General features: G+C 41.0%; 1 protein-coding gene across 1 annotated transcript in view; it reads left to right on the forward strand.

The window, feature by feature from the left end:
* Positions 1–27748, forward strand: part of tbkbp1 (TBK1 binding protein 1) — a 44494-nt gene that overhangs the window by 3332 nt on the left and 13414 nt on the right. Inside the window, exons 2-7 of the mRNA XM_054760910.1 lie at positions 14013–14259; positions 21409–21534; positions 22540–22644; positions 22718–22865; positions 25125–25327; positions 25448–25509. Coding sequence (XP_054616885.1) covers positions 14029–14259; positions 21409–21534; positions 22540–22644; positions 22718–22865; positions 25125–25327; positions 25448–25509 — 875 coding nt within the window. The 5' untranslated portion in view covers positions 14013–14028. The remainder of the gene's footprint in view (positions 1–14012; positions 14260–21408; positions 21535–22539; positions 22645–22717; positions 22866–25124; positions 25328–25447; positions 25510–27748) is intronic.

Consider the following 27748-nt stretch of genomic DNA (forward strand, 5'->3'; position numbering starts at 1 on the left):
GTGAAATTTGTCACCTAAGCAGCAGCTGCATCGTCACCGTTGCGACAGCAGCGGTCGCACAGCTGTCGTTCTTTGGCGGCTACGTTTGCTGCCTGGTGGGCGTGGCCTAGGTGGCCTTCAGCATTCTTTTGTTGTCTATTCACTTTCACTTTCCTATGCTTTGCTGTGACGTACGTGTTTCTAACATGGCGGTTGGTTGACGATAAAGATATCAGTCACTAAGTGTAGCGACGCACCAGCCGTTTGACGGACACGGGCTGCGACCTCTCCGTACGCGCGGCTCCTGGAGGTGGCTCTTGACGCTCGCCGGGGGGCGAGAGAGCCGAGCTGTGACACGGGAATATGAGGTCATTTATCTCACTCGGCAGCGTCGTCTGGGCAGCACGCACACACACGGACACACACACGCACACACACGCACACGCACACACACACACACACACACACACACACACACACACACACACACACACACAGCTAATTTCATTTCCCTCCATTGTGTTTGCGTTCGATACTCACGCTGTACGTTTGTCTGCTCTGCATGCTTCCACCGCCATGCCACACCACACAGACACCTCCCAAACACTGGCGTCGTCCCATTCTAAGAGTTTCCTGTAAAAGTTAGGCCTTCAAACGGAACGTTTTCTTGCATTGGTGAGGCGCTGGTAGAAAGTTCCCTTATTCTCCACACCAAATGTTGACATGTATCGTTGTTTGTCTAAACGCGTGTCCTCTGATTGGCTGGCAACCAGTCCTGGGCAGGGCGTACCCCGCCTCTCGCCCAGTTTGCCTGGATGCGGTCCTCGGTGGACAAAATGAGGTGCAATTTGTCTGTTTTTGTCTTAGTTAGCAAAGATGCAGCCAGGTGTCTCTCCTGAGCGTCCGGCCAGACAGTCAGGAGTCTCACGGCGCCGTGCAAAAATGCTGAGACACGGCGTCTAGCTCTTTTGATTGTTGGAGAGGAACAACACCTCCGCCGTGATTACCTCCAGCAGGCCGAGTGGGAGGACGCTCTAATAATGTTAAAAACTGCATTTAGGTTGTAAAGTAGTTTTCTATGTCTTATTTTCTCTCATCGTGTCTACTGTATTGGGTAGTGGGAGTGTAAATGTGACTATAGTGGTGTTATTTCATGTCTAGAGGGCTCTAATAATGTTGCAAAACATATTTAGAAGGTTCTAAACAGGTTTTCTATGCCTTCTATGTTTTATTGTTTCTTATTATATCTACTATATAGGGTGATAGGAGTGTAAATGTGACTATAGTGGTGTTATTTCATGTCTAGAGGGCTCTAATAATGTTGAAAAACATATTTAGAAGGTTCTAAACAGGTTTTCTATGCCTTCTATGTTTTATTTTCTCTTATTATGTCTACTATATAGTGTGATAGGCGTGTAAAGGTGACTATAGGGGTGTTATTTCATGTCTAGAGGGCTCTAATGTTGAAACACATTCAGAAGGTTGTAAACAGGTTTTCTTATATGTCTTATTTTCTCTAATTATGTCTGTTATATTGGGCAATAGGAGTGTAAAAGTGACTGTAGGGATGTTATATCAGGTCCAGAAGGCCCAGTTAATGTTAAAAACTGTACTTGGAAATTTGTCTTATTTTCTCTTGTTATGTTTACTGTATTGGGTAATAGGAATGTAAAGGTGACCATAGGGGTGTTATTTCATGTCTAGAGGGATCTAATAATGTTGAAAAACATATTTAGAAGGTTGTGAACAGGTTGTCTATGTCTTATATTTCAAATTTTCTCTTATTATGTCTGTTATATTGGGCAATAGGAGTGTAAAGGTGACTATAGGCGTGTTATTTCAGGTCTAGAAGGCCCAATTAATATTAAAAAGTGTACTTAGAAAGTTGTAAACAGATTTTCTGTCTTATTTTCTCCTATTATGTTTGCTGTGTTACGTAATAGGAGTGTAAAGGTGAGACTATAGAGGTGTTATTTCATGTCTAGAGGGCTCTAATAATGTTAAAAACTGTATTTAGAAGGTCGTAAGCAGGTTGTCTATGTCTTAAATGTCTTATTTTACCTTATTATGTCAACTGTATTGGGTAATATGAGTGTGAAGGTGATTATGGGGTGCTATTGCTTGTCTAGATGGCTATAATAATGTTAAAAAAACGTATTTATAAGGTTGTAAACAGCTTTTCTAGCCTGCTTGCAGGCTAACTTTACAAATTTTAAATGCCGCTTGATGTTTGAAGCGTCACTGAGTGGCTTCTCTGGCGGACGAGGAAGGACGAGGGGTCCCGAGTTAGGAGCCTGGCGAGTTCAGGTGCCTCCCAGCACCAGCCGGGCCCGGGTGGCGCAACCTCCCGTCACCATGACGACCTGGAAAGAGTACAAAGCACAAGCAGGCAGCAGGTAGAAGACAAAGAAAAGATGTGAGGGAGGAAGCAGAGAATCTCTTGAAGGCTGAGCAGCAAGCAAGAAGGTGAAAGGTGGAGGTAGCTTCTTCTTCTACACAATTAGGAGATCTTCTTTATGTGCGTCCACATGGAGACCTTGAATGCAATGTCACATTTTTCCAGCAAGAGTCACGTTGCTGTGCTTGTCGGAGGACACCTGGTCGCCTTGGAGACACATTCCCGCAGTGTCACGTGACCACCCAATGCCTCCGCCCGCGCACGCCTTTGAAGGATGTTTGAAGGTCCATGTCATGTGGTTGATACAGCCAGTTAACCCACACCTCCTCCCCACGGGGGGGCAGCAGAGTCCCAGGAAGTTGTGGCCAGTCCAGCAGAAGTTTGGACTTTTTTTTGCCCACCCTTTAGGTGCCCTCCCACGTAACCGTCCCAGTCACGGCGGTTTTCAGTAACGGGTAATGTCATGAAGCAGATGAAGCAATTACAGCGTGTGAATGCTGAAATGTAGAAATATTGAAATGTGTTGAAACCGATTCACCGAGGATTGAACCAGCAGCCATCAGAGCGGGAAAGGACCACTCTACGACCTGAGCCACGGCACCACGCACAGAATAAGCACAATGATACGTGTAATGTTAAATGTATTTCCACCAATAGGGGGCGACATTGAAACTGACCATTCAATTTTCACAGAAAATATTGAATTATGGAAAAATGTGGGAAGGCCTGATAGATAGCCTACGCGTCCTGAATGAAGCTGCTGAGAAATGTGGGAGTAGTTAGCGGACCAAAAAAATGTTGGAACACCAAAATTGTTCAATGTATAAACATGTTGAACGATTACATGAGGACTGAGGATCGAACCGGCAACCCTCAGGTAGGGAAACGACCACCTGAGCCGTGTCACCCCGTAGAAGAAGCCGAATGTTACAGTAATGGAAGATGATTTTCCACCATTGATTTTCAAAGGGAAAATGGTCACAGAAAATAAGAAATTACAGTGGTGCCTTGGTTAACGTCATTCATCCGTTCCGGGGGGCCGACTCAAACCAAAACGGACTCTAACCAAAGCAAATTTTCACATAGAAAATAATGTAAATCCAATTAATCCGTTCCAGACACCCAAAAATGTTAACACAAAACACATTTCATCGAAAATAATTTGAGTTTTACATGCAGAGAATGATGCAAAAATAATTCCAAATGACAAATGAATGGACAACTGAACATTTAACATCAATTTTACCTAGTTTTGGTGGAAACCGCCCCCCCCACAAAACCATCAAAGAACAAAATATCAACCACAATTTACACAACCTTTCGTCAATCATTCTCCATTCTCTTCTTATTCCACGTCATATTTTGTCCGTTAACCCCTCCCACATTTCTCAACCGATGACCTAGTCAACTGACCTAGTTGTTAAGCGTCACTCACACGCAATTTTGTTGTTATTCAATGTCATTCACACCCAATTTCGGCACAAAATGCCTTTTGTAGTTGTTATTCAACGTTATTCACACGCAATTTCTACACAACCTGCCTGCTCTAGTTGACATTCGTCATTCACATGCAATTTAATTGCTGTGCGACATCATTCATATGCAATTCCTGCACAAACTGCCTTCTCTCGTTGTTATTCAGCGTCATTCACACGCAATTTCGTTCTTGTCCAGCCTGCCTACCACTGTGCTTGGTGTCCCAATAGAAGGGTGCTAAAAGTGGTACGGGGGTTTTATTTCCTTGCCTTCACAACTTTTTACAATGAAAATTTCAGCCTCTTTTGGAGTGATCCAGCCTTCCTGCTGAGGTGTTCCACTGTTGGCTTACACAACCTGGCCAGAAGCTGGAGAGAGTCCACGCATGGGACAACCGCCCGTTCCTTTTTTGTGCCTGGGAAAACCAGGTTACCCACTTGCGTCATGCTGCCACCGCCGCCGCCGCTCGCTGGATCGCTCGTGTTCCCCCGGGGATCGGCTAAATATATCCGCTCACATTCCAAGAAGGTCCCAGCAGCGTTTTGTCACATGATTTTCCTGTTGACGCTTCAGAAAGTATCTTGGGAGATGCTTATGGCTCAAGGCCAGTAAATAGACGGAGACAAGGTGCTGATGACATCGTCTATCGTTTGGAATCATTTTGATTAAATTCTTCTATTCTAATCATTTGTCAACAAGCTGAACTATTCCAAATGAAAGCATTCAAGTCATTCAGTACAATCGGGTTAACTATTTTCCACATCCCAGAAATTGATACTTTTCACAAAATTCCACACTTTTAAAAACACAAATTCCCTTTGATCACAAGGATTCTTACTCCTTCCACATTTATCAACCCGTTTAAACCTTTGGAGCACCAAATCACTCAGCTCATTCGGGACATTCTGGCTATCTTTTGCACGTTCCAAAAATTCCCACTTTTTTCATAATTCTACATTTCAGTTGACGTCAGTATTCACAAGGAAAATCCTGCACAAACGGCCTGATCTCGTTTTTATTCGACGTCATTAACACACAATTCCTGCACAAACTGCCTTCTCTAGTTGTTGTTCAACGTCATTCACACACAAGTTGCTTGTGATTCAACATCATCCACACACAATTCCTGCACAAACTGCCTGATCTAGTTGTTAAACGTCATTCACACGCAATTTAGTTGTTATTCAACATCATTTACACACAATTCCTGCACACACTGCCTTGTCGAGTTTTTAATCGACGTCATCCACACACAATTCCTGCACACACTGCCTGATCTAATTGCTATTCAACATCATTCACACGCAACTTCGACATAACCTGCCTTCTCTCGTTGTTATTCAACGTCATTCACACGCAATTTAGCTGTGATTCAACATCATTCCCAAGCAGTTCCTGCACAAACTGCCTTCTCGAGTTATTCAACGTCATTGACACACAATTCCTGCACACACAATTCCTGCACAAACGGCCTGATCTAGATGTTAAATGTCATTCACACGCAATTTAGCTGTAATTCAGCGTCATTCATGTTCCCTTCCTGCACAAACTGCCTTCTCTCGTTGTTATTCAGCGTCTCCAGTATAAAGATGATTACAGTGAATGAAGGGGAGCCAAATCTAATCTAATAATTACACAGTGACTTTTATTGCAAATGTTAATCTGAAATGGGAGGAGAACGTCAACATCAAACTAGCAGGAGGGTGTGGAGGAGGAGGAGCAAGCCTCGATGAAACTGCATAATCCAGGATTTATTAGCGCATCAAAAAAAGACATTTTTATGCTTGTCGCAATTACTCGTGGGTTTTTTTTGCGGATTTTCCTCTTGAATATCGGGGGTCTACTGTGTATCTATCCCCGTCCCTCTACCACCCTGTTTGCTTTTATTTTGGTCCCCCCCTCCTGCGCGATTGCCGCTTTTAATCCCACACGTCAGCGCACGATAAAGACACAGCAGGCTGAGGGAAGACTGGGGACTCGGTCGCCATGGTTACGCCAATAATGGTGGACGAAACAAAAAGCGGTCGCCTCGCGTTTGCGCACGTTGGCGCGCTGTCGAGTCACACGCCAGGACACGTGTCTGAAAACACTCCGAACAAAGTTCCTGACAAAATATTCAAAACATCTCCTCCTAGCATGATGCAACACACCAACACGAGCTCTCACTCCACCAGGGTTAGACCCCTCCCCCTGGGCGCCACTTCCTGTCCCCCACACGCACCTCAGTGCAGATGAGCGAGGGAACCAAATTATGTCCTTCGCCAAGGACGCTCATCACAGAGAATGCAAACACTTTAACACACACGGCGCAGGTGCAGCCACCACACACACACACACACACACACACACACACACACACACACACACTTTAGTTTCTTTAACAAGCTCTCCATGATGGCGTACACGCTGTTCCCATGATGCACTGCAGTGCTTTATCATGTATTCTGTCTGATCCGAGGCTGGCAGCGTGGATTTATTCCATGAGGTCGCAACCACACAATTAAAAGACCTTTTTTTTGAAAGAGTGGAGCTCTTGAATGTAAAAATCTTTGTGCGATCATGTCGTGTGAGCATCGGTCACTGCAGCTTCATGCATCTACTATATACAGTATATATATATATATATATATATATATATATACAGTATATATATATATATGTATATATGTATATATGTATATATGTATATATATATATATATATATATATATATATATAAAACGGCGACAGGTTTGTGTTTTTTCAGCCTGCCCACCATTTTGTACAAAAAAAAACAAAACACAGGCTTTGCTACACATCTTAAAATGCAGCCTGGAGCTCTGCCACACGTCTGTCAGTCAGCTTTGATCATTTTCTTCAGCGAGTAGGCTAACCTAGCATGAGGTTGCTGTTAAAAGTTTAATCTTAGCACTTTAGCTGACATGCTTGTGGCGCTAACTTTTGTGTCCTCCTGTCCCGCTCCTTAACGTTACGTAGTTTTATGTGATATATGGCGTCTATTAGCTGCAGAGTTACAGTGTACAGCGATACCTTGGGGTTTGTCGATAATTTGTTCCAAAAGGTTCGACAAAAAAAGAAAATGTATTAAAACAAAGGCAATTTTTCCCATAGGAAATTATGTAAATTCCATTAATCTGTTCCAGAAACCCATAAAAATACATTTTACAGAGAATAGTTATTGTTTTACATGCAGAAAACAATGCTAAATAATTATAAATGAGGGATGGATGAAACTCATTGTTAATGCTGGCCCTCGCAACTTTCTTTGGCCCCGTGGTGGGTTATTTAGTACTCACACTCAAAAAAATACACAGATGGGAAGTCAGCAACGCGTGTAACGAAAACTGAGGCCGTGTACGAAAACCAAATCATACGAAAACTGGGGAGTACGAAAACGTTGACTGTGCAGTAATCCATCGTCACTTCGCGCCTAGAATTTCATGGCTTCACTCTATCATGGTTTGTTTAAAATACTGTATATTCATTAATAAATGAGGCTGTTTCGTGGTTGAATACGTCCTATTATTAGTAAAAAATATGCATATTTAAACAAATTTCACATATTATTTTGCCTAAATAATGCATTTCCAAGTATAAAAATGGCTAAATGAAGTAAAATACAAACATAAGGCATTCAGAAGACACATTGAAAGATGCTGTGATATGTGGTATTGTACACTGGTCATTAGATGTCAGTAATGTGACTGTCATGTTGGGTGAGACACACATGCACCATTTATTGCATTTATTGCAGGTTTGAATGATCTCACAACAAGCACAGTAATCCCTAACAGGCACTGCTTTTGTGGCTGTAACCCAGTCCCGCCCCCCACTCAGCGCCCCTAGCACCGGAACACATTTACAGCAACACACATACACAAACTTATTTATGTTTTATATGTCTTATTTTCTTTTATTATGTCTACTGTATTGGGTAATAGGAGTGTAAAGGTGACTTAAGTGGTGTTATTTCATGTCTAGAGGGCTGTAATAATGTTAAAAAGCATATTTAGAAGGTTGTAAACTTGTTTTTTATGTCTTATATGTCTTATTTTTTCTTATTGTATCTACTATATTGGGTAATAGGAGTGTAAAGGTGGCTATAGGGGTGTTATTTCATGTCTAAAGGGCTCTAAAAATGTTTTAAAAAACACTTTTAGAAGACGGTAAACAACAAAAACTTTGAAAATATTAAACTTATTTATTAATAAGGAATCTTACTTGATCGAAATTCACTTATCACGGTCGGGTCTGGAACCTGTAACTGCGATAAATAAGGGATTACTGTGTATGTAATGTTATGATTGGATAAAGTGCACACACACAGAACAGCGTCTTCCCACTGAAAGCACTCTTAAAGTGTCTCAGTTCCAGCATTATGGCAAACACACCTCCAATATGCTATCGTGTCGCGTCTGACACGGACTTGAAATTGGTGAAAAATCCTACACGTCACGTTTAACACACCGATGTCATTTAGCACCGACACGTCACAAACTCGACCTTGAGCGGCACACGGTGGAGCATTTGCATCTTAGACGAAGCACCGAGTCAGACGTGCATGTCACTGCCGACGATGGATGAATGACAGGCAGGAAGGAGGAGGGGGAGGGCGAGGATGCTGGGGTGACGCTTTTTCACGGGGAAAACAGATGAGGTGCATGAAGAAGAAAAAGGAGGAGGAGGCGCGGAGCTGAGAGGAGAACAGCAACGCTCCTTCCTGCTCCTGTCATGAATCTCCCACATGGCGCACACGCACGCACACACACGCACACACACACACACACACACAGTGCACGTCAGAGTGATGAATGACGGTGCTACAGCAAAGCACAGCACAGCATTTGTTGTAAGGAGTGTTGTTCTCCTGCACTGACACCGCTGCTCTGTAATGTGTCTGTGTGCATGTGTGTGTGTGTGTGCTCATGCAGCTGTGAAACAACATTTGACTGATTCACTTAATAAGGTCAAAGAGCTGAGGGACGTATGGATCCACCAGATTAGATTAGTGCATCAATACTGGACCCTCTCTCACACACACGCACACACTCAAAATTCAGTGCCTGCGCTACCTGCTAGCATGCTAATAGACACTCAGCGTGGTGTTTCTCTGGCAAGCTGCCGCGCGGCATCATGGGAGTGTTTCACGCTCATAGCTGTGACTTGCAGGCGCCAAACGTACAGCTTGTGGGAAGAGCCGCTGTTTGACCCCATCTAGAAGGTGGCGAGAGAGAGCGACAGAGAGAGAGAGGGAGAGAGAGAGAGCATGGTGAAGGTGAACAAAAATCACACTGATGATGATGATGATGATGGCGAGGAGCTAGCAAGGTTTAGCGTCGCTCAGCAAGGACTTTTATATAAATATATCGTCAGCAGCGCTGCTATAAAACAAGGTTGGTTTTAGTGACTATTTGTTCATCTTTGACATGACAGAAAACCTGTTTCTGGCCTTCTAAATGCAGTTTTTAACATCATCAGAGCCTTCTAGACATGAAATAACACCCCTGACGACACCTTTACACTCCTATTACCCAATATAGTGGACATAATAAGTGAAATAAGACATATAAGACATAGAAAACCTGTTCACAACCATCTAAATATGTTTTTTAACATTATTAGAGCCCTCTAGACATGAAATAACACCCCTAACGACACCTTTACACTCCTATTACCCAATATAATAGATATAATAAGTGAAAATAAGACATATAAGACATAGAAAACCTGTTTACAACCTTCTAAATATAGTTTTTGACATTATTAGAGCCCTGTGGACATCAATTAACACCCCTGTAGTTCCATTTACACTCCTATTACCCAATATAGTAGACATAATAAAAAGAAAATAAGACAGAGAAAACCTGTTTACAACCTTCTAAATATGTTTTTTTAACATTATTAAAGCCCTGTAGACATGAAATAAAACCCCTGTAGTTACATTTGTACTTCTAATACCCAATATAGTAGACATAATAGAGAAACTTTGACATTAAAAAAACATAGAAAATCTGTTTACAACCTTCTAAATATGGTTTTTGACATTATTAGAGCCCTCTAGACATGAAATATCACCTCTTTAGTCACCTTTACACTCCTATTACCCAATATAGTAGACATAATAAGAGAAAGCAATGGTAATGGAAATGGTTTAATTTATGTTGAACATGCATACAAGTTGTAATGGAATACATACCATAGTACAATTAACAGTTCCACGTGTCCAAAAGGAGTAGGAAGAGGCAAAGCTTATTTAATCCTACCCCCCATTTGTTTCACTTCAATTGCAAAACATTTGTTCACTTCCTGAATTCCAAATGTGGTCTTTGCCAGCTAATACATAGGAAAATGATAAGGTAATGTAAAAATGTGGAAATACAATTGTCAAGGCTTTTCCACAATGAACTGACAATGAACTGACAATGAACCCATAAGAGTGAAGTCATGAGTAGTGATTAGACATAGCATTGTATGTCCACAGTGGTTCAGGACTCTTCTTCCTCGTATTCTGCAAACATCGACTGCTTGTATTGTTTCTTAAAATCGCTCATCTTAGTGCTTTGTTTGAGTTCCTTGCTCAATCCGTTCCATAATTTGATTCCACATACTGAGATGCTGAAGGTTTTTATAGCTCAAAAGAGTTTAATGTAAGAGCAGATATCTAGCAACGTCCATGGTTTTTTGATAATAACCAAAATTCCTCCAGTTCTTACATGAATAGCTACAGCATTGTACTGCCAAAAAAATTGAACTCTTATGTGCTATTTTTGTTGTCATTATTATATTTGTCCAGTTTCTTAGTTGTACCAGACATTCAAATGAACAAGAAACTGAAGAAACAAGCGTGGTCTAATCATTTTTTTCATGACTGTATAAGACATACAAGACATACAAAACCAGTTTACGACCTTCTAAATACATTTTTTTAACATTACTAGAGCCCTCTAGACATATATAACACCCCTATAGTCAGTTATATACTCCTATTATCGAATATAGTAGACATAATAAGAGAAAATAAGATATATAAAACATAGAAAATTATGACCTTCTAAATACGTTTTTGTTAACATCGCCAGTGCCCTCTAGATGTGAAATAACACCCCTATACTGTAGCCACCTTTACACTCCTATTACCAAATAAAGTAGACATAAGATAAAATAAGCCATATAAGACAGGGAAAACCTGTTGACAACCTTCTAAATACGTTTTTAACATTATTAGAGCCTTCTAGCACCCCTATAGTCTGATTGGAATGGACTCGAAATTGAAACAATAAAAAGGGCTATCGATGAGATTGTAGAACCATTAAAATAAATCAGTAAATTAGCATTTCAGACTGAAATTTTTCTAACAAAATTAAAATAGCTCATGTAGTTCCATTCTTTAAAAATGGAGATAAACATCAATTTACAAATTACCGACCAGTTTCCTTATTACCCCAATTTTCTACAATTATGGAGAAACTATTTAATAACAGGTTGGACAAATGTATTAACAAGAATGAAGTACTAGCAGGCAGTCAATACGCATACAGAGCTAACATTTCAACTTCTATGGCACTGATGGAAATCACGGAGGAAATGACTGACACGAAAGACAACAGACGGTGTGCAGTTGCAGTATTCATGGATCTTACAAAAGCCTTCCATACAATTCATCACAATATTTGAACAACAAAATTAGAAAGGTATCAGAGGAATCAGAGGACTAGTCTTGAATTGGGTGAAAAGCTACCTAGCAAACAGGAAGCAATTTGTAAAGCTAGGAGAATACACATCTGGGAGTTTAAATATCACGTGTGGAGTACCCCAGGGGTCAATACTGGGACCAAAACTGTTCAATTTGTATCAATGACATTTGTAAAGTGACAAATTAATAAAAGTTGGTATGATTTGCAGATGATACCACTGCCTTTTGTTCTGGTGAAAGCACACAAGAACTCATTAAAAAGGTCAAGGATGAAAAGGTCATATTAAAGACATGGTTTGATAAAAACAGATTATCCTTGAACTTAAGGAAAACTTAAATAATGCTATTTGGTAATAGCAGAAAGGACACGTACGACCAAATACAAATAGACGGAGTGGACATTGAAAGGGCGCACGAAAATACATTTCTGGGGATCATAATAGATGAAAAAAATGTTTGATGTGAGATTTCCATCACATCAAAAATATACAACATTGGGTTGCAAGAAATACTTCAATATTGAATAAAGCAAAATTTGTTCTGATCAAAAATCACTCCACACTCTTGACTGTTCTCTGGTATTAGCATATCTAACTTATTGTGTGGAGATTGTGTGGCAATAACTATAAAAAGAGTCTTCACTCGCTAAATGTACTGCAAAAAAGATCAGTGAGGATCATCCATAAAGCCGCGTACAATACTTTTCTACAAGAGAGGATAAATATGATCTTAGAGGAAAACTAAACTTGCGAGAACAACGCTAAAAACCCACAGCATTTCAGTATGTGGAGTTAAATTGTGGAACAGATTGAGCAAGGAACTCACATGTGGACATGTGGAACTGTGAAATGAATTATGTGATGTATTCCATTATAACGTGCATGCATGTTCAAATAAAATTAAACCATAAACCATAAAATAAGATATAAGACATAGAAAACCTGTTTATGCCCTTCTAAATTTGTTTTTTAACATTATGAGAGCCCTCTGGACATGAAATAACACCCCTATAGTCACCTTTACACTCCTATTACCCAATATAGTAGACATAATGGAGAAAATAAAACATACTGTATAAAACATTGCCAACCTTTACCCGACCTTGTAAATGTTTCTTTAACATTATTAGAGCCCTCTAGACATGAAATAACACCCCTTTAGTCACCTTTACACTCCTATTACCCAATATAGCAGATATAATAAGAGAAAATAAGACATTTAAGACATAAATAAGACTCGTGCCCGTGTGTGTTGCTGTAAATGTGTTCCTGTGCCAGGGGACAGGAAGTGACGTCGGGGGTTCAGAGTTGAGTTTTAGCTTGGCGTGGGTTACACGGTCAATAAAAAAAGTCTTTATTTAACAAAAATGAGCTCACGACTCACAAAAATACCAAAGCACTAAAGCAACAAGAGAAAGGCCCGGAAGCGCAGTTTGGGCGGCGAGGGGACGCAGCCAAAAAGGCGGATAATTACGTGAACACGGAAAAGCTCTCAGGGATGCATCCAGGCTAACCAGTCGGCCACACAGCTCACGTAAAGATCCAACATCTAGCTGAAGACATACCTGTCAACACTTGCATTTGAAAATAAGGAACATTTTCCGAAAAATGAGGGAAATTCTGGTTTTATCATAAAAGAGGAAGAATGCAAAGTAAAGACGGGGAGAGGAGGAAGCTCTCCTGAGAGATGGAATGCCATTCAGGCCCAGTAATGTATGGAAGTAATAAGGGAGACGGGCGTTCTGGTTGGTGGAGAAGGTACTGCTTCCTCTCCAGTGGGGCCTTGGAGGTCCCGGCTGACTGGGATGGACGGTTGGATGATGAAAGGCGGCAGGAAGAAACAGGTGGCGCTGTAACCCGCAATTGTAAGGCCGCGTGAGCCAATCAGAACCCTAGTTTTATGTCCTCACTCCCTGGCTTCTTCAGAGCTGTGCGAGAGTTGGACAAATTCTTCCACATACACATGCCAATCAGTGATGGAGAGGGCGTGGCCAGGAGCGGGCCACCGATGTCCCGATGATGCCGGGACGGGGAGTAGTGAAGAAGCATCGTCAGCTTGGAGGAAGGAGCGGATGGAAATAGCTCCGTGGGCGGCGGCTGACTCACGCCGCAGAGTGGCGGCAAGGCGGGAACGCTCGCTCGGAGTCAGCTGGCAGTTGTGTAACCCCCCTCCCAGCCTCACATCATCACGGGTGCCGTTTGTCACCCTTGGCTCATTAGCAGCACAGAATCAGATCCATCACATCAATCAATCACACACACACACACACACACCTGCATGGGTCATCATAAGGCCGGAAGAATCACGGTGCTGAAAACCCGTTTCACTTTTAGAACCCAGAGACGTCAAAAGAAGGTGCATGGTGTCCATCCCAACAAATTTAGTTTGTGCTCACTTGAAAGCCGTGCTGTTAATATTTCATGTGTGTGCGTGTGTGTGTGTGTGTGTGTGTGTGTGTGTGTGCAGGTTGAGGCCGAGCGCCATGCAGTCTCTGTTCGGCGGCGAGCTGGGGCTGCTGGGAGGGGCCGGCGACGGCGGGGGCCTGAAGGAGGACGGCGTGGCGTGGCGCTCGCCGCCCCTCCCGGCCGACGACGTCTACTCGGCCTCCCACTTCGCCCTGATCGCCGCCTACCAGGACATCAAGACCCGACTGGGCGGCCTGGAGCGCGAGAACAGCAGCATCAAGCGGAAGCTGAAAATCTATGAGATCAAGGTGATGGCCCTCCCTCCAATCCCCCGCACCCTTTTTTTGTGTTCACCAGCTAGCAGGAGGTGTTTGGTAGCAACAAGCTGTTTGTCTTTCAAAGGTCCACTCAGCGTGAATTCCTTCTATTTTTACTGAGGCGCCGCCGCCGTTCACAAAGATAAAAGCTGCCCGACCGCGGGGAATAAATCTCCGAGGCTTGTTTTTAGCCCGGCCATCCATCACGCTCTCTGCTCTGAGTCGGCTCAGGGTCGTGCTGATATCACGCCTAGATGTATAAACAAAGAGGTTGTCACATGACTCACTCGGCTTGTTGAATCAGCCATGACTCATCACAAGTTCTTACTAACTCACTCGCGCTGTCTTATTGTTGTTGTTATATGGAAGTAGACACTATTAGTGTGAATAACGCAAGGCAGAGTAGCGCTGGAGATCGGTGATTCCCAACCACTGTGTCACGAGAGGCGTTAAAAATAACCCAGTAATCTCCTGGATGTTGGCAGCTCTGAAATGATCCCATTTCACTTGATTGCGCCGAAAACGATTACACTCATGCATCGGTTTTCATTATTCATTTGTTCCAGAAGGTCCGATGTAAAGCCAATCTTCCCACAAGCAATAATGCAAATCCAGTGAATCGGTTACAGACAACCTAATACATCAACCAAAAATAGAGAATAATTATAGTTTTGAATGCAAAACATTGTTAGATCATTATTAATGAGAAAAGAATTGGAAAAATGACTTGTTGGCGGAAGCGGTGAGGAGCAACGAGGGGACCCCCCCCCATCTCCGTACTGTGACATGAATTCTTTCTTAAATTCAATTACGGGTGTCCCAATCCGATATTGATATTGGCTCAATATCAGCAACTCCCCACCCCCTGAAAAAAACAAGTACAGTAATACCTCATTTATGGCAGTTAATTGGTTTCAGGCCCAAACATGAAGAGTGAATTTCCATGAAGGAGAATTCCTTTTTTATAAATGAAATATTTTCGCAGTTACAGCGAGAAAACGTGTTTATGACTTTGTAAGAAAACTTTGTTTAAACATGATTAGATCCTCTAAACACCCCTATAGTCACATTTACACTCCTATTACCCAATGTTGTAGACTTAATAAGAGAAAATAAGACATAAAAAACTGTTTCCGACCTTCTAAATACAGTTTTTAACATTATTCGAGCCCTGTAGACATGAAATAACACCCCTACAGTCACTTTTACATACCTGTTACGCAAAATCATAGACATAAGAGGAAATAAGATGGATAAGACATAAAAAAAACAGTTTGCAACCTTCTAAATACTGTTTTTAACATTATTAGAGCCCTCTAGACATGAAATAGCACCTATAGTCACCTTTACACTCCTATTACCCAATGTTGTAGACTTAATAAGAGAAAATAAGACATAAAAAACTGTTTCCGACCTTCTAAATACAGTTTTTAACATTATTCAAGCCCTGTAGACATGAAATAACACCCTTACAGTCACTTTTACATACCTGTTACGCAAAATCATAGACATAAGAGGAAATGAGATGGATAAGACATAAAAAAAACAGTTTGCAACCTTCTAAATACTGTTTTTAACATTATTAGAGCCCTCTAGACATGAAATAGCACCTATAGTCATCTTTACACTCCTATTACCCAATGTTGTAGACTTAATAAGAGAAAATAAGACATATAAGACATACAAAATCTGTTTACAACATTCTAAATGTTTTTTTTAGACATTAAATGACACACCTGTAGTCACTTTTAAAGTCCTATTACCGAATATCGTAAACATAATAAGAGAAAATAAGACATAAAAAAACTTGTTTGCAGCCTTCTAAATACTGTTTTTAACATTATTAGAGCCCTCTAGACGTGAAGTAACACCCCCAGAGTCACCTTTACACTCCTATTACCCAATATGGTAGACATAACAAGAGAAAATAAAACGTAGAAGACAGAACAAAACCTTCTAAATACTGTTTTTAACATTATTAGAGCCCTCTAGACATGAAATAACATCCCCACAGTCACCTTTACACACCTATTAGCCAATATAGTAGACATAATAGGAGAAAATAAGACATAATATAGACTCACACATGTTAGCATTGGGAAATTTCCACACTGATGTTTCGGTTTCTGTGCAGTACTTCCTGTGGTGATTATTGTCTCATCAGTGTAACGTCAGTGACACCTGGTGACCAGTGTAGAATACTACATTTTCCTCGTACTATTTTGACGTTATTCTTGTAAAATTTCTGCTGATTTTTCCATTTTTGCAGGGTTTTTAAAAAAGGTTTTCTTGAATGTGCCACAAGCCAATAAAAAATGGCCCCCTGGCCGCACTTTGGAGACCTTGATCTACTATACATACAGAATGTATGCCACCGACGACCAGTATAATGATCCTCCACTCGATGGCAGAATGTACCCCCTGTTGCCATTCCTACATTTGTAAGCGTTGGCTCAGTACACTGCTGTGGACGACCACAGTGTAGCCCGGCGGGCATCTTTGGTTAAGTAACGCCAGTGAAAGCATGTCTTTGTCGGTTCGGGAGGGAGATGGAGAAAGTGAGCGTCATGAAATGGCGTGGGAGGGAGGGAGCAGAGTGAAGAAGAAGAACAGCAATCTTCTTCCTGTCGTCAGTCAGGTGACCGACAGGCCACAGGGGGGCGTCAGCGAGGGCGCCTCGGGCCACGGCTGATGCCGCTCGCTCCAACGAAACAAACAGGCTGTTCCTGATCGATGCAAACGGCGTTGCTATGGCAACCGCCTACATGGATAAAAAAGGGAACAACGTGAAGCAGGGGGTGTCCAAACTTTTTCCAACAGGATTTCAAAATAAATCAAAATAGAAGCAAGGCAGATTGGTGTCATTTTAATTTGACAATATGCCCGGGCCGCACTGTTGGACCCTGGACTCTGTCCAAGGTGCTGAAGTTGGAGCTGCTCTGTTTTATGGTTTCTTGGAGTTGAGACTTTTTGGGGGCTCTCTGGGGGCTTCTGGGCTTTCAGTGTTTAACAGAGCAAAGGAAGTGTCTAAATGGAAAAAGGTAGTTAAGTCCTCCTCAAATGGATGTGGCAGAGAGCGAGAAAGCCCCCGAAGCCGATGGGAGGCAGTCTAAATGCAAATGCAAATGCGCCGGTTTATGTTGAAAGGCTTACATAATGCGTGTCATGTTGCTGAGTAACCACGCTCACGTACAGTGGCCAGACACCAAGTACGAGCTGTACTTGATGTCATATTTCATCTTCTTTCATCTTTCATCTTCTAAAACAGCATCTTTAAACGCTCGCTGGACACGAGCTGTCAAGGCTCGTATTACGCATCAAGGTTGCAATTAGAAACCAAGGGAGGGGGAAAAAAAAGTGGATTTGCAAATTCAAAAAATTTGCGGATTTGTGATCAATAAAATACATTTTTTGATTTGAATTTGTATTTTTCCCAAAAAGTTTCCGCAGAAAACACAGTCCCTACTCTTTAGTCATTTATAAATACGTGATAATAAGTAAAATGTACAGCATGAACGTACTACCCCGCAAATTTGCAGATTTTTGGTCCATAAAAATATTATTTTTATTTTTGCAAAAATATGCCGTTTATTTCCACAAAAATCACATCTCATTCACCCCAAATCGGTAATAATTTATAAATATGTGATAATCCAAGTAGGTGTACGCCATAATCTACTACCCTGCAAATGTACAGATTTTTGGTCCGTAATTTTTCTTAAAATATGCCATTTCTTACTGCAGAAAACACGTCTCATTCACCCTAAGCTAATAATCATTTATAAATATTAATAATACAGGTAACATGTACAGCCAAAATGTACTACCGCGCAAATTTGCAGATTTTTGGTTCAAAAACTGCCGTTTCTTTCTGCAGAAAGCATATCTCATCCACCCTAAGCCTGCAATCATTTCTGCATATGTGATCATGCAGGTCAAATGCACAGCATAATGTACGACCCCACAAATTTGCAGATTTTTTTTGTCCAAAAGATTATTTTTACATTTCCATTTTACAAAAATATGCTGTTTCTTTTTGCAGAAAACATATCTCATTCACCGCCAAGTCTGTAATAATTTATAAATACATGATAGTGCAGGTAAAATGTACAGCAGAAATGTCCTACCCCGCAAATTGGACGATTTTTGTTCAAAAAAATATAATTTTTATTTAAATTTTACAAAAATGTGCCGCTTCTTTCCAAAGAAAATTCATCTTATTCACCCTAAGTTGGCAATAATTTCTAAATATGTGATAATACAAGTACTGTACATTCTAGAGCATATATGAACTACCTGCAAATTTGAAGATTTTTGGCACCCCCAAAAAAGGTTTTAATAAAAGATTTTCAGAGAATACGGCGTCTTTGCCCGCAGAAAACACTTCTCATTCACCCTAGGTCGGTAATCATTTATAAATAAGTGATAAAGCAGGTCAAATGTACAGCATACATGTGTTACCTTGCAAATTTGCATATTTTTTGTCACCCCCAAAATTTATTTTTATTTAAAATTGTCTGAAAATATGGTGTTTTTCCGCAGAACAGACACTTCATTCACCCTACGTCGATAATAATTTATAAATATGTGATAATGCAGGTCAAATGTACAGCATATTGTGCTACCTATTTTTGCTCCAAAAAACAATTGTTTAATTTTTATTTTTGCAAAAATATGCAGTTTCCTTCTGCAGAAAACACATCTCATCCACCCTAAGTCAGCAATAATTTATAAATATGTGATAATGCCATCCAAATGTACAGCATAAAAACTACCCCGCAAATTTGCAGATTTTTGTTAAAAAAAAATTCCCCCCCCCCAAAAAAAAATTCCCAAAAAACTGTGTTTCCGCAGAAAAGCAGGATATTGGAGGCGAGAGGAGCAATCCGTGTGTTGCAAATACACATTTTTATGGGCGGGTTTTCGGTATTCGCAATAACGTAGGTTATGTCTCTGCATTGTTATGTCTCTGCATTGTTATGTATTGCTGTATTGACCAGGATGATTTGTAGGCGTATTTTAAGTTCAGTCAGCTGTCTTATGGCCTTTCATGTGTTTTGGTATTTTGCTGTAGTGAAGTGATGGTATAGCAACAGCAACGCGTGTAAAAGCATTACGCAGATCCATCAATGGACCACGCAGTCGGAACGTGTGAAGTCACACTTGAAATGTAAAATATTTCACACATGCCGTGACTCCTCACTACACCCCCAAACATGCTTGAATATGCTGCTGAATGTTGTGTGAGTCCAGTGATATTTTGGACTAAACTCCTGATTGCCTTTGCTTGTGTCTGCTTGATTTCAAAAGAGCGCCCCCTTTTGGTGGCTCTGATACGACATCAAAGCAGGAGTTTAGCTCACAGCTAACTGGCGACTCTCATTTTTGTCACATAAAGGATCTTTTACCTAGTGTTTTTGCATTCCATCTTTAAAAAGAGCAATGTACCTGTCATATAGAGGATCTTTGGCTAGCATTTTTGCAAGAGATCCTTCAAAACAGCATAGCAATCCTATCAAATGGAGCATCTTTGACGAGCATTTCTTTGCAGTGGGTCCTTAAAAACAACAGCATTCCTAAAAGACCCAGCAGAATGCTCCTGTCACATATAGGATCTTTGGCTAGCGTTTTTGCAGTAGGCCCTCAAAAACAGCAGAGCCCTCCTGTCATATTTAGGAATTTTTGCAGTTGGTAAGAGTGTTCCTGTCAAATAGAGGATCTTTGACTAGTCTTTTGGCATCAGGTTCTCAAAAACATCTGTGCGCGCTGTCATATAGAAGATTTTTGCAGTTGGTAAGAGTGCTCCTGTCATATAGAGGATCTTCGACTAGCGTTTTTGCAGTAGATCCTGAAAAATAGGAGTGTGTTCTTTCACATAGAGGATTTTTACATTTTTGCAGTTGGTAAGAGTGCTCCTGTTGTATAGATGATCTTTGACTAGCGTTTTGGCAGCAGGTCCTGAAATACAGCAGAGCGTTCCTGTCAAGTATGGGATCTTTGATTAGCATTTTTGCAGTTGGTAAGCGTGCTCGTCATGTATAGGATCTTTGACTACTGTTGCGTTTTTTGCAGTCCTTAAAACAGGAGAGCGCTTCTGTCATGTATAAGATCTTTGAATAGCGTTTTTGCATTTGGTAACAGCGCTCCTCTCAAGTAGAGGATCTGTGACTAGCAAGCTTTTTCAGTAGTTCCTTAAAATCAGTTGTGCTCCTGTCATGTATAGGATCTTTGATTGGCATTTTTGCAGTTGGTCAGAGTCTTCCTGTCATATAGAGGATCTTTGACTCTGCCTAGGATGTCATGTATTTGAACACGCCTGGTTTACCGTCAACACAACCACTGAGATGATGAGAGGATGAGGTGATGAAATGGTGTGGTGGTGAGATGATGAGGTGTTGAGAAGATGAGATGATGATGTGATGAGATGATGAGGTGATGAGAGGATGAGATGATGAGGTAATGAGAGGATGAGATGATGAGAGGATTAAGTAATGAGAGGATGAGCTGATGCGGCGATGAGATGATGTGATGAAGTAATGAGAGGATGAGCTGATGCGGTGATGAAATGATGTGATGAGGTAATGAGAGGATGAGATGATGCAGTGATGAAATGATGTGATGTGGTGATGAGAGGATGAGGTGATGAGATGATGAGGTGATGATGTGATGAGATAATGAGATGAGGTGATGAGAAGATGAAGTGATGAGAGGATGAGATGATGTGGCGACGAGATGATGTGATGAGAGGATGAGCTGATGTGATGTGGTGATGAGAGGATGAGGTGATGAGATGATGAGGTGATGAGAAGATGAGATGATGATGTGATGAGATAATGAGATGAGGTGATGAGAAGATGAAGTGATGAGAGGATGAGATGATGTGGCGACGAGATGATGTGATGAGAGGATGAGATGATGAGGTGATGAGAGGATGTGATGATGGGAGGATGAGGTGATGAGATGAGTGTCATTTGTGGAAATCACTCAAAGGTGCACATGAGCGCCTCCCACTGGCGGAGCAGCACAAGCAACAGCTGTTCTATATTTGGATTGAAGGATTGAAGACGTATGCCGTATGATGTTGTGTCAACAACCACAGCATCACTCATTTTAAAAATGATGCTTTTTGTGTGTTCTCAGTTCCCCATGATCAGCGAGTTCGGGGAGGACACCAACTCGTACTGCTCCTTCGAGAGCAAGGAGACGGCGCTCCTCCACTCCGAGAACGACAACCTGCAGCAGAGAGTCAACATGCTGACTCACGAGGTGAGACCCTGACCCACTGGCCGCGATTCAGGCTCAAAGAGGAGGGATGCGGGAAGGACGGAGGCAGGGTGGAAGAAGGACGTAGCCAAAGAAGGAAGGATGCAGATGTTTGCAGGACACAGGAAGATTTGGGAAAGACAGAGGAAGGATGCAGGGAAGATGGATGCAGGATGCAGCAAGTACAGAAAAGATGCTAGAAAGATTGCAAGAAGGATGCAGGAGAACAAGACGGAGAAAGGAGGTCAGAGGGACTCTTAGAGAGGTGGAGAAAGCCGGAGGAAGGATGTAGGAAGGTGAAAGAAAAGAACGTAGGATGTAAGTAGTACAGCTAGGGGGCGTTAGAGGGCAAAGAAAAGGTCGAGAGGAAAGCTGGAGGAAGGAAGGATGCGGATGTTTGCAGGTCACAGGAAGATTCGGCAAAAACAGAGGAAGGATGCAGGGAAGCTGTAAGGATGCGGGGATACAGGACGGATGCAGGACGTTTGAGGACATACAGACAATAGATTGCAGGACGCATGCAAGAGGGATGCAGGAGAACGGGAGAAGCTATGACGGAGAAAGGAGGTCAGGAGGATTCAGAGAGGAGAGCTGGAGGAAGGATACAGGAAGTGAAAAGGAAAGAATGTCGGAAGCAAGTAGTACACCAGGGGGCGTTAGAGGGGGAAAAAAGCGATGACGAGCATACAAGGTCATGCAGTGACAATAAAATGAAATAAAGACGCATTGAGGGTGCTCTGTGGGTGCCACAAGCCCCGCCCCCAACACACATAGTACACCCAAAGTCATATGTGGGAGATGAAGTCGGCCATGTTGAGGAGATCTGCTGCAAACAAGGCAGAGCATCCAGGGAGTTGCTTTAGAGATGAATATGAAGATGTCCTACATGGAACGCTTACACAACTGCGTCCTGGCCTCCTTCTCTTTGTCACGCTGCTGCTTCTTTTTCTTGGTGTGTTGCTGGAGAAGTTGGAGTAAAGAAGCCTTTGATTGTCTTCTGTCTCTCAGCTGCAGAAGAGGAAGGAGCGTGAGGAGCAGCTGGAGGACGTGATCCAGGCCTACGAGAAGATCCACATGGAGAAGAGCAACCTCCAGCGGGACCTGGACAAGATGGTGCGACGCGTCATGCGCTCACACTCGCTTGTCCCTTGTTCTTCCTGACCGTGTGACCCGTGTGTGTTTCCAGACGAGCCTGGTGGAGAAGCACGTGGAGCGCATCCTGGGCCTGGAGGCCGCGCTCAGGCAGCGAGACAACTCTCTGCACAAGCTCAACATGCATCTGCACAGCAAAGACATGCAGTACCTGCAGCTGCACGCCGGCCCCGACGCACACAGTGAGCGCGCCGGCAGACGTTTGCACTTTTGTTAGCGATACTACACAAAGAGACGCTTAACTGGTTTCTAGGTGACTTAGGGGAGGGGCGGGGCCAGGGTCGAGGTAGAATCTGTTACATTTTAGTGCAGATCCGGATCACTAAACTACCCAACTCACACCATTCATCCTCCCTGCATGCACAGGAAGTAGCCTGCCAGCTAACAAGAGCACAGACATTATTCATACAGTATAGACTGTATAGCAGGGGTCACCAAGGTTTGTCCTTGTGAGAGCTACTTTTACAAAATGAAAATGGCCAAGAGCTACTCATTTTTCTAACATTTATTTTCAGAGCTTATTTTAAACCCAAACAAAGCGAATATATTCTTGTTTTACCAGAACATGAACAAAATGCTGGTGTCCACAACTCACATGTTGTATTTCACAATGCATTTCTTTCTACTGTTCTTTCATTATTAACTGAAAACCTGAATGAAAAGCAGGCTTGCGGGCACCTCGTGTGGTCGTGGGGGGCTACCTGGTGCCCGCGGGCACCACGTTGGTGACCCCTGCTGTATAATATATATCATTATTTATAAATCTAATATTTTCAGTAAGAGCATAGAAAACCTGTTTATGACCTTCTAAATATGATTTTTAACATTACTGGAGCCCTCTAGACATGAAATAACACCCCTATAGTAACATTTAGACACCTATTAGCCAATATAGTAGGCATAATAAGAGAAAATAAGACATATGAGACATAGAAAACCTGTTTATGACCTTCTAAATACAGTTTTTAACATTATTGGAGCCCTCTAGACATAAAATAACACGCCTACAGTCACCTTTACACTCCTATCACTCAATATAGTATGAGAAAAGAAAACATATAAGACATACAAAACTTCTTTCCAACCCTCTTAATACGATTTTTAACATTACTGGAGCTCTCTAGACATTAAATAACACCCCAATAGTAACCTTTAGACACCTATTAGCCAATATAGTAGGCATAATAACAGAAAATAAGACATATGAGACATAGAAAACCCGTTTATGACCTTCTAAATACGATTTTTAACATTACTGGAGCCCTCTAGACACGAAATAACACCCCTACAGTCACCTTTACACTCCAATTACCAAATATAGTAAATGTAATAAGATGAAATAAGACATATAAGACATAGGAGTGTAAAGGTGACTATAGGGGTGTTATTTCATGTTTAGAGGTCTCTAATAATGTTAAAAAACATATTTAGAAGGTCAAAAACCTTTAAAAAAACACCCCTATAGTCACCTTTACACTCCTATTACCCAATATAGTAGACATAATAAGCGAAAATAAGACATAGAAAGCCGGTTTTTGACCTTCTAAATACGTTTTTTAAACATTATTAGAGACCTCTAAACATGAAGTAACACCTGTATAGTCACCTTTACACTCCTATGTCTTATATGTGTTATTTCCTCTTATTACATTTACTATATTGGGTAATAAGAGTGTCAAGGTGACTATAGGGGTGTTATTTCATGTTTAGAGGGCTCTAATAAGGTTAAAAAACGTATTTAGAAGTACGGAAACAGGTTTTCTGTGTCTTATTTTCACTTGCTATGTCTACTATATTGGGTAATAGGAGTGTAAAGTTGACTATAGGGGAGTTATTTCATGTTTAGAGGGCTCTAATAACATTAAAAAACGTATTTAGAAGGTCAAAAACGTATTTAGAAGGTCAGAAACAGGCTTTTTATGCTCTAAGTACAAAATGATTCCATTTTTATGTAAGGAATCCAAATTGGCTTGTCACGGTGGAGTGTGGAACCGATGAAGGAGCCCACGCTGAGGTCAGACATGTAAAGCTAGCGTGTCGTATCTCATCCTGGAATGCGTTTCTAACAAGACCTCAGAGCTGGCCGTGGTCTCTAATCGCTCCTTCTCTTCCATCTTTAATCCAATCCATCCATCTGGCGCCAAAGCGTCGCAGATGAGGTCACCTTTGGACACCGTGTTCCTCCCCCTCCTCCCCCATCACAGTCAGGGAACAAACAAGCTGCTGAGTGGACTGCAGTCATCCTGACTTCACACAAAAAAAGTTACAGCCTGTTTGTTCCATCTGTGTCACCAAGCAACCACGCTTGTCATCCTTTTGTCAGTAACGACGGCGTCCAATGGGGCGCCTCGTTATTCTTCACTTCCCAATGCTGGTGTCCCAATACTTCTGTCCTTGTACCGTACATGAGTGTCCGTGTCTGTCCCCCTTTGTCTCGTCAGTGCTGGACTGCCCCGCCATGACGCTCCAGAGCTCGCGCAGCCTGGACACGCTCTCCGACCTGAAGGTGCAGCGGCTGGAGGCGGAGCTAGAGGGGGCGCGGCACGAGGCCCAGGGGGCGTGCCGGCGGGAGGAGGAGCTGAAGGCGCAGTGTGAGCGCCTGAAGGAGGAGATGAGGCAGCTGCAGGGCGGCCAGCGGGACAGGGTGAGGTGGGGTGGGGGGGGGGCCTCGTTTCGGAGGAAAGACAGGAAGTGATGTTTGATGAAGGACCAATCATCTTCTTGCTCTCGATCGCTACGCTCATTTCACGCTCTGCCTTGGCAGGAAATGTCCTCCCCGTGCAAGCAGTGCGACGTGGAGTGGATCAAGAAGGTGGGGGACGAGCAGTAAGTGAGGGAGGGGGGGAGCATGGATGCATGATGCTGCGTAAGGATGCACAAAGGTGATAAACAGAAGAAGAAAGGACTATTTTTGGTCACACAACATATTCGTAATTTTTAAAAATACACAAAAACATTTTTTTAACCAAAAATCTGCAAATTAGCAGTGCCGAGAATTTTTTTATATTTGAAAAAAATGTATTTTTAGGTTTTGTTTCTCATAAATTCTGTTTGATCATTCAATTGGAAAAAATTAAAAATTGGTTTTTATTTTTATACTATCCAAATTTTTACGGTGAATGAGATGTATTTTCTGTGGAAAACAACAGGCTATTTTCGGTGACATTATTGACATTAATAATATTAATTAATAATTCAACTTTGTCATTTAAAAAAAAAGATTTCTTTTGATTCCCTACATGGACGTCCGACACGCACCGCTAAACTGTGAACAGTACATCTTTGACATTTGAAAAATAAACATTTTTAATTTTTGGTTTTTACAAATTATACCTCATCATTTAATTGAGAAAAATTAACAATGGATTTTTATTTTTTATACTGTATACATTTTTATGTTGATTATGGCGTTTTATAGCCTATTTCGGTCACAATTTTTTTTAATTAATATTCATTATACGTATAAAAAAATATTACATGTATAAATAATATAACAATTTTTAAAAAATGTGTATGTTTTCACTAAAAATCCGCAAATTAGCAAGGCCGTGAATGCACTGTAGTCCAACACACACTGCTGCACTGTGAATAGTAAACTTTTACATTTGAAAAAATTATTTTTAATAAATTCTGCTTCATCACTTGATTGGGAAAAATTAATGATAATTTCTTTTGATACCGCATGCATTTTTTGTGTGAATGAGATGTGTTTTCTGTGGAAAGAACTGCCTATTTTTGGTGATACAAAAAAGAATATTAATATTAATAATATTTATATAAATATTAGATATAAAAATAATATTAAATAAAAAAAATCAGTAGCAAATTTTTTACATTACATTTTTTTTTAATGTTTGCATTCTATCATTTTTAAATATCGATTTTAAACTATATAAATTCCTACGTTTATATTTTTCCTGAATAAGTTCTTTTATAAAATCATTGAATTGGGAAATGTAATTTGTATTGTATTATTTTACATTATTACATTATTTTTATTAGGTTTCCATTTCTGTAGCGAAAGAGGTGCGTTTTCTGCGGGGGAAAAAAATGCATTTTTGGTGACAAAAATAATGTGAAAAAATAATAATATTGATCCAAATAATAATACTATTAATACATTAAAAAATGTATTAAATAAAATTCTGACAAAAAAAGTGTGAATTAGCGGGGCGTGATTCCACTGCAGCATGAACTGTAGAAATTCTACCTTATATCATTAAAAAAAATACATTATTTTATAAAATCACTTCATTGGGAAAACAAATAATCATATACACATTTGTTTTCTGCAGGAAAAAAAGACTATTTTTGGTTACCAAAATCTTAGTAATAATAAATAAAAAAAATAATAATAAAAAATAAAAATAAATAAAATAATAAAAATAATATTAAATTAAAAAAATAACATTCTATTTTTTTGGGGGGGGGGGTAATACATTTTCGTTTGTTTGAAAATAAATTCTCCTTGATCGTGTCATTGGGAAAAATGAACATCGGATTTTTATTTGTATTTTATTCTGTATACATTTTTATAGTGAAAGACATGTGTTTTGAGGAAAAAACTGCCTATTTTCGATGATGAAAAAAATGTATATTTATTTTAATGATAATAAAAAAATAATAGTAAAATTGCATTTAGATTCGTCATTTTGAATCCAAAATGGGTGAATGTTTAGGGATCCACTGTATTGCCAAAGGAGACACAGCAATTGCGCGTAATATCAACGTGCTCTATGCAACCATACTATAATCATTTGTAGAAATGGTCTGTGTCAAACCGATGACAGCATCTGGTGAAAGAAACGGAAAACAAAAGAGACCGCAGCCGCTACGGGTCAGGTGACTCCCACTCAGCGAAAGCCAAGGCGGGTTTCGACGTGAAGCAAACTGAAAGTGAAGAAAAGTAAAAGGAGAGTGTGTGGTAGCATCTTTTCTTTCTTTCCAGACCTCCGTCACGGTTTGGTTTTACTCACACTTTCAGTTCCTCCCACTGAAGCCCCCCGATGTCTTCTTGGAATTTGGAGCATTTAGTGTAAATACTCACAGATACTGGGGCCCTTTT

This window comes from Dunckerocampus dactyliophorus, chromosome 2, assembly GCF_027744805.1.
Source record: "Dunckerocampus dactyliophorus isolate RoL2022-P2 chromosome 2, RoL_Ddac_1.1, whole genome shotgun sequence".
NCBI lineage: Eukaryota > Metazoa > Chordata > Actinopteri > Syngnathiformes > Syngnathidae > Dunckerocampus > Dunckerocampus dactyliophorus.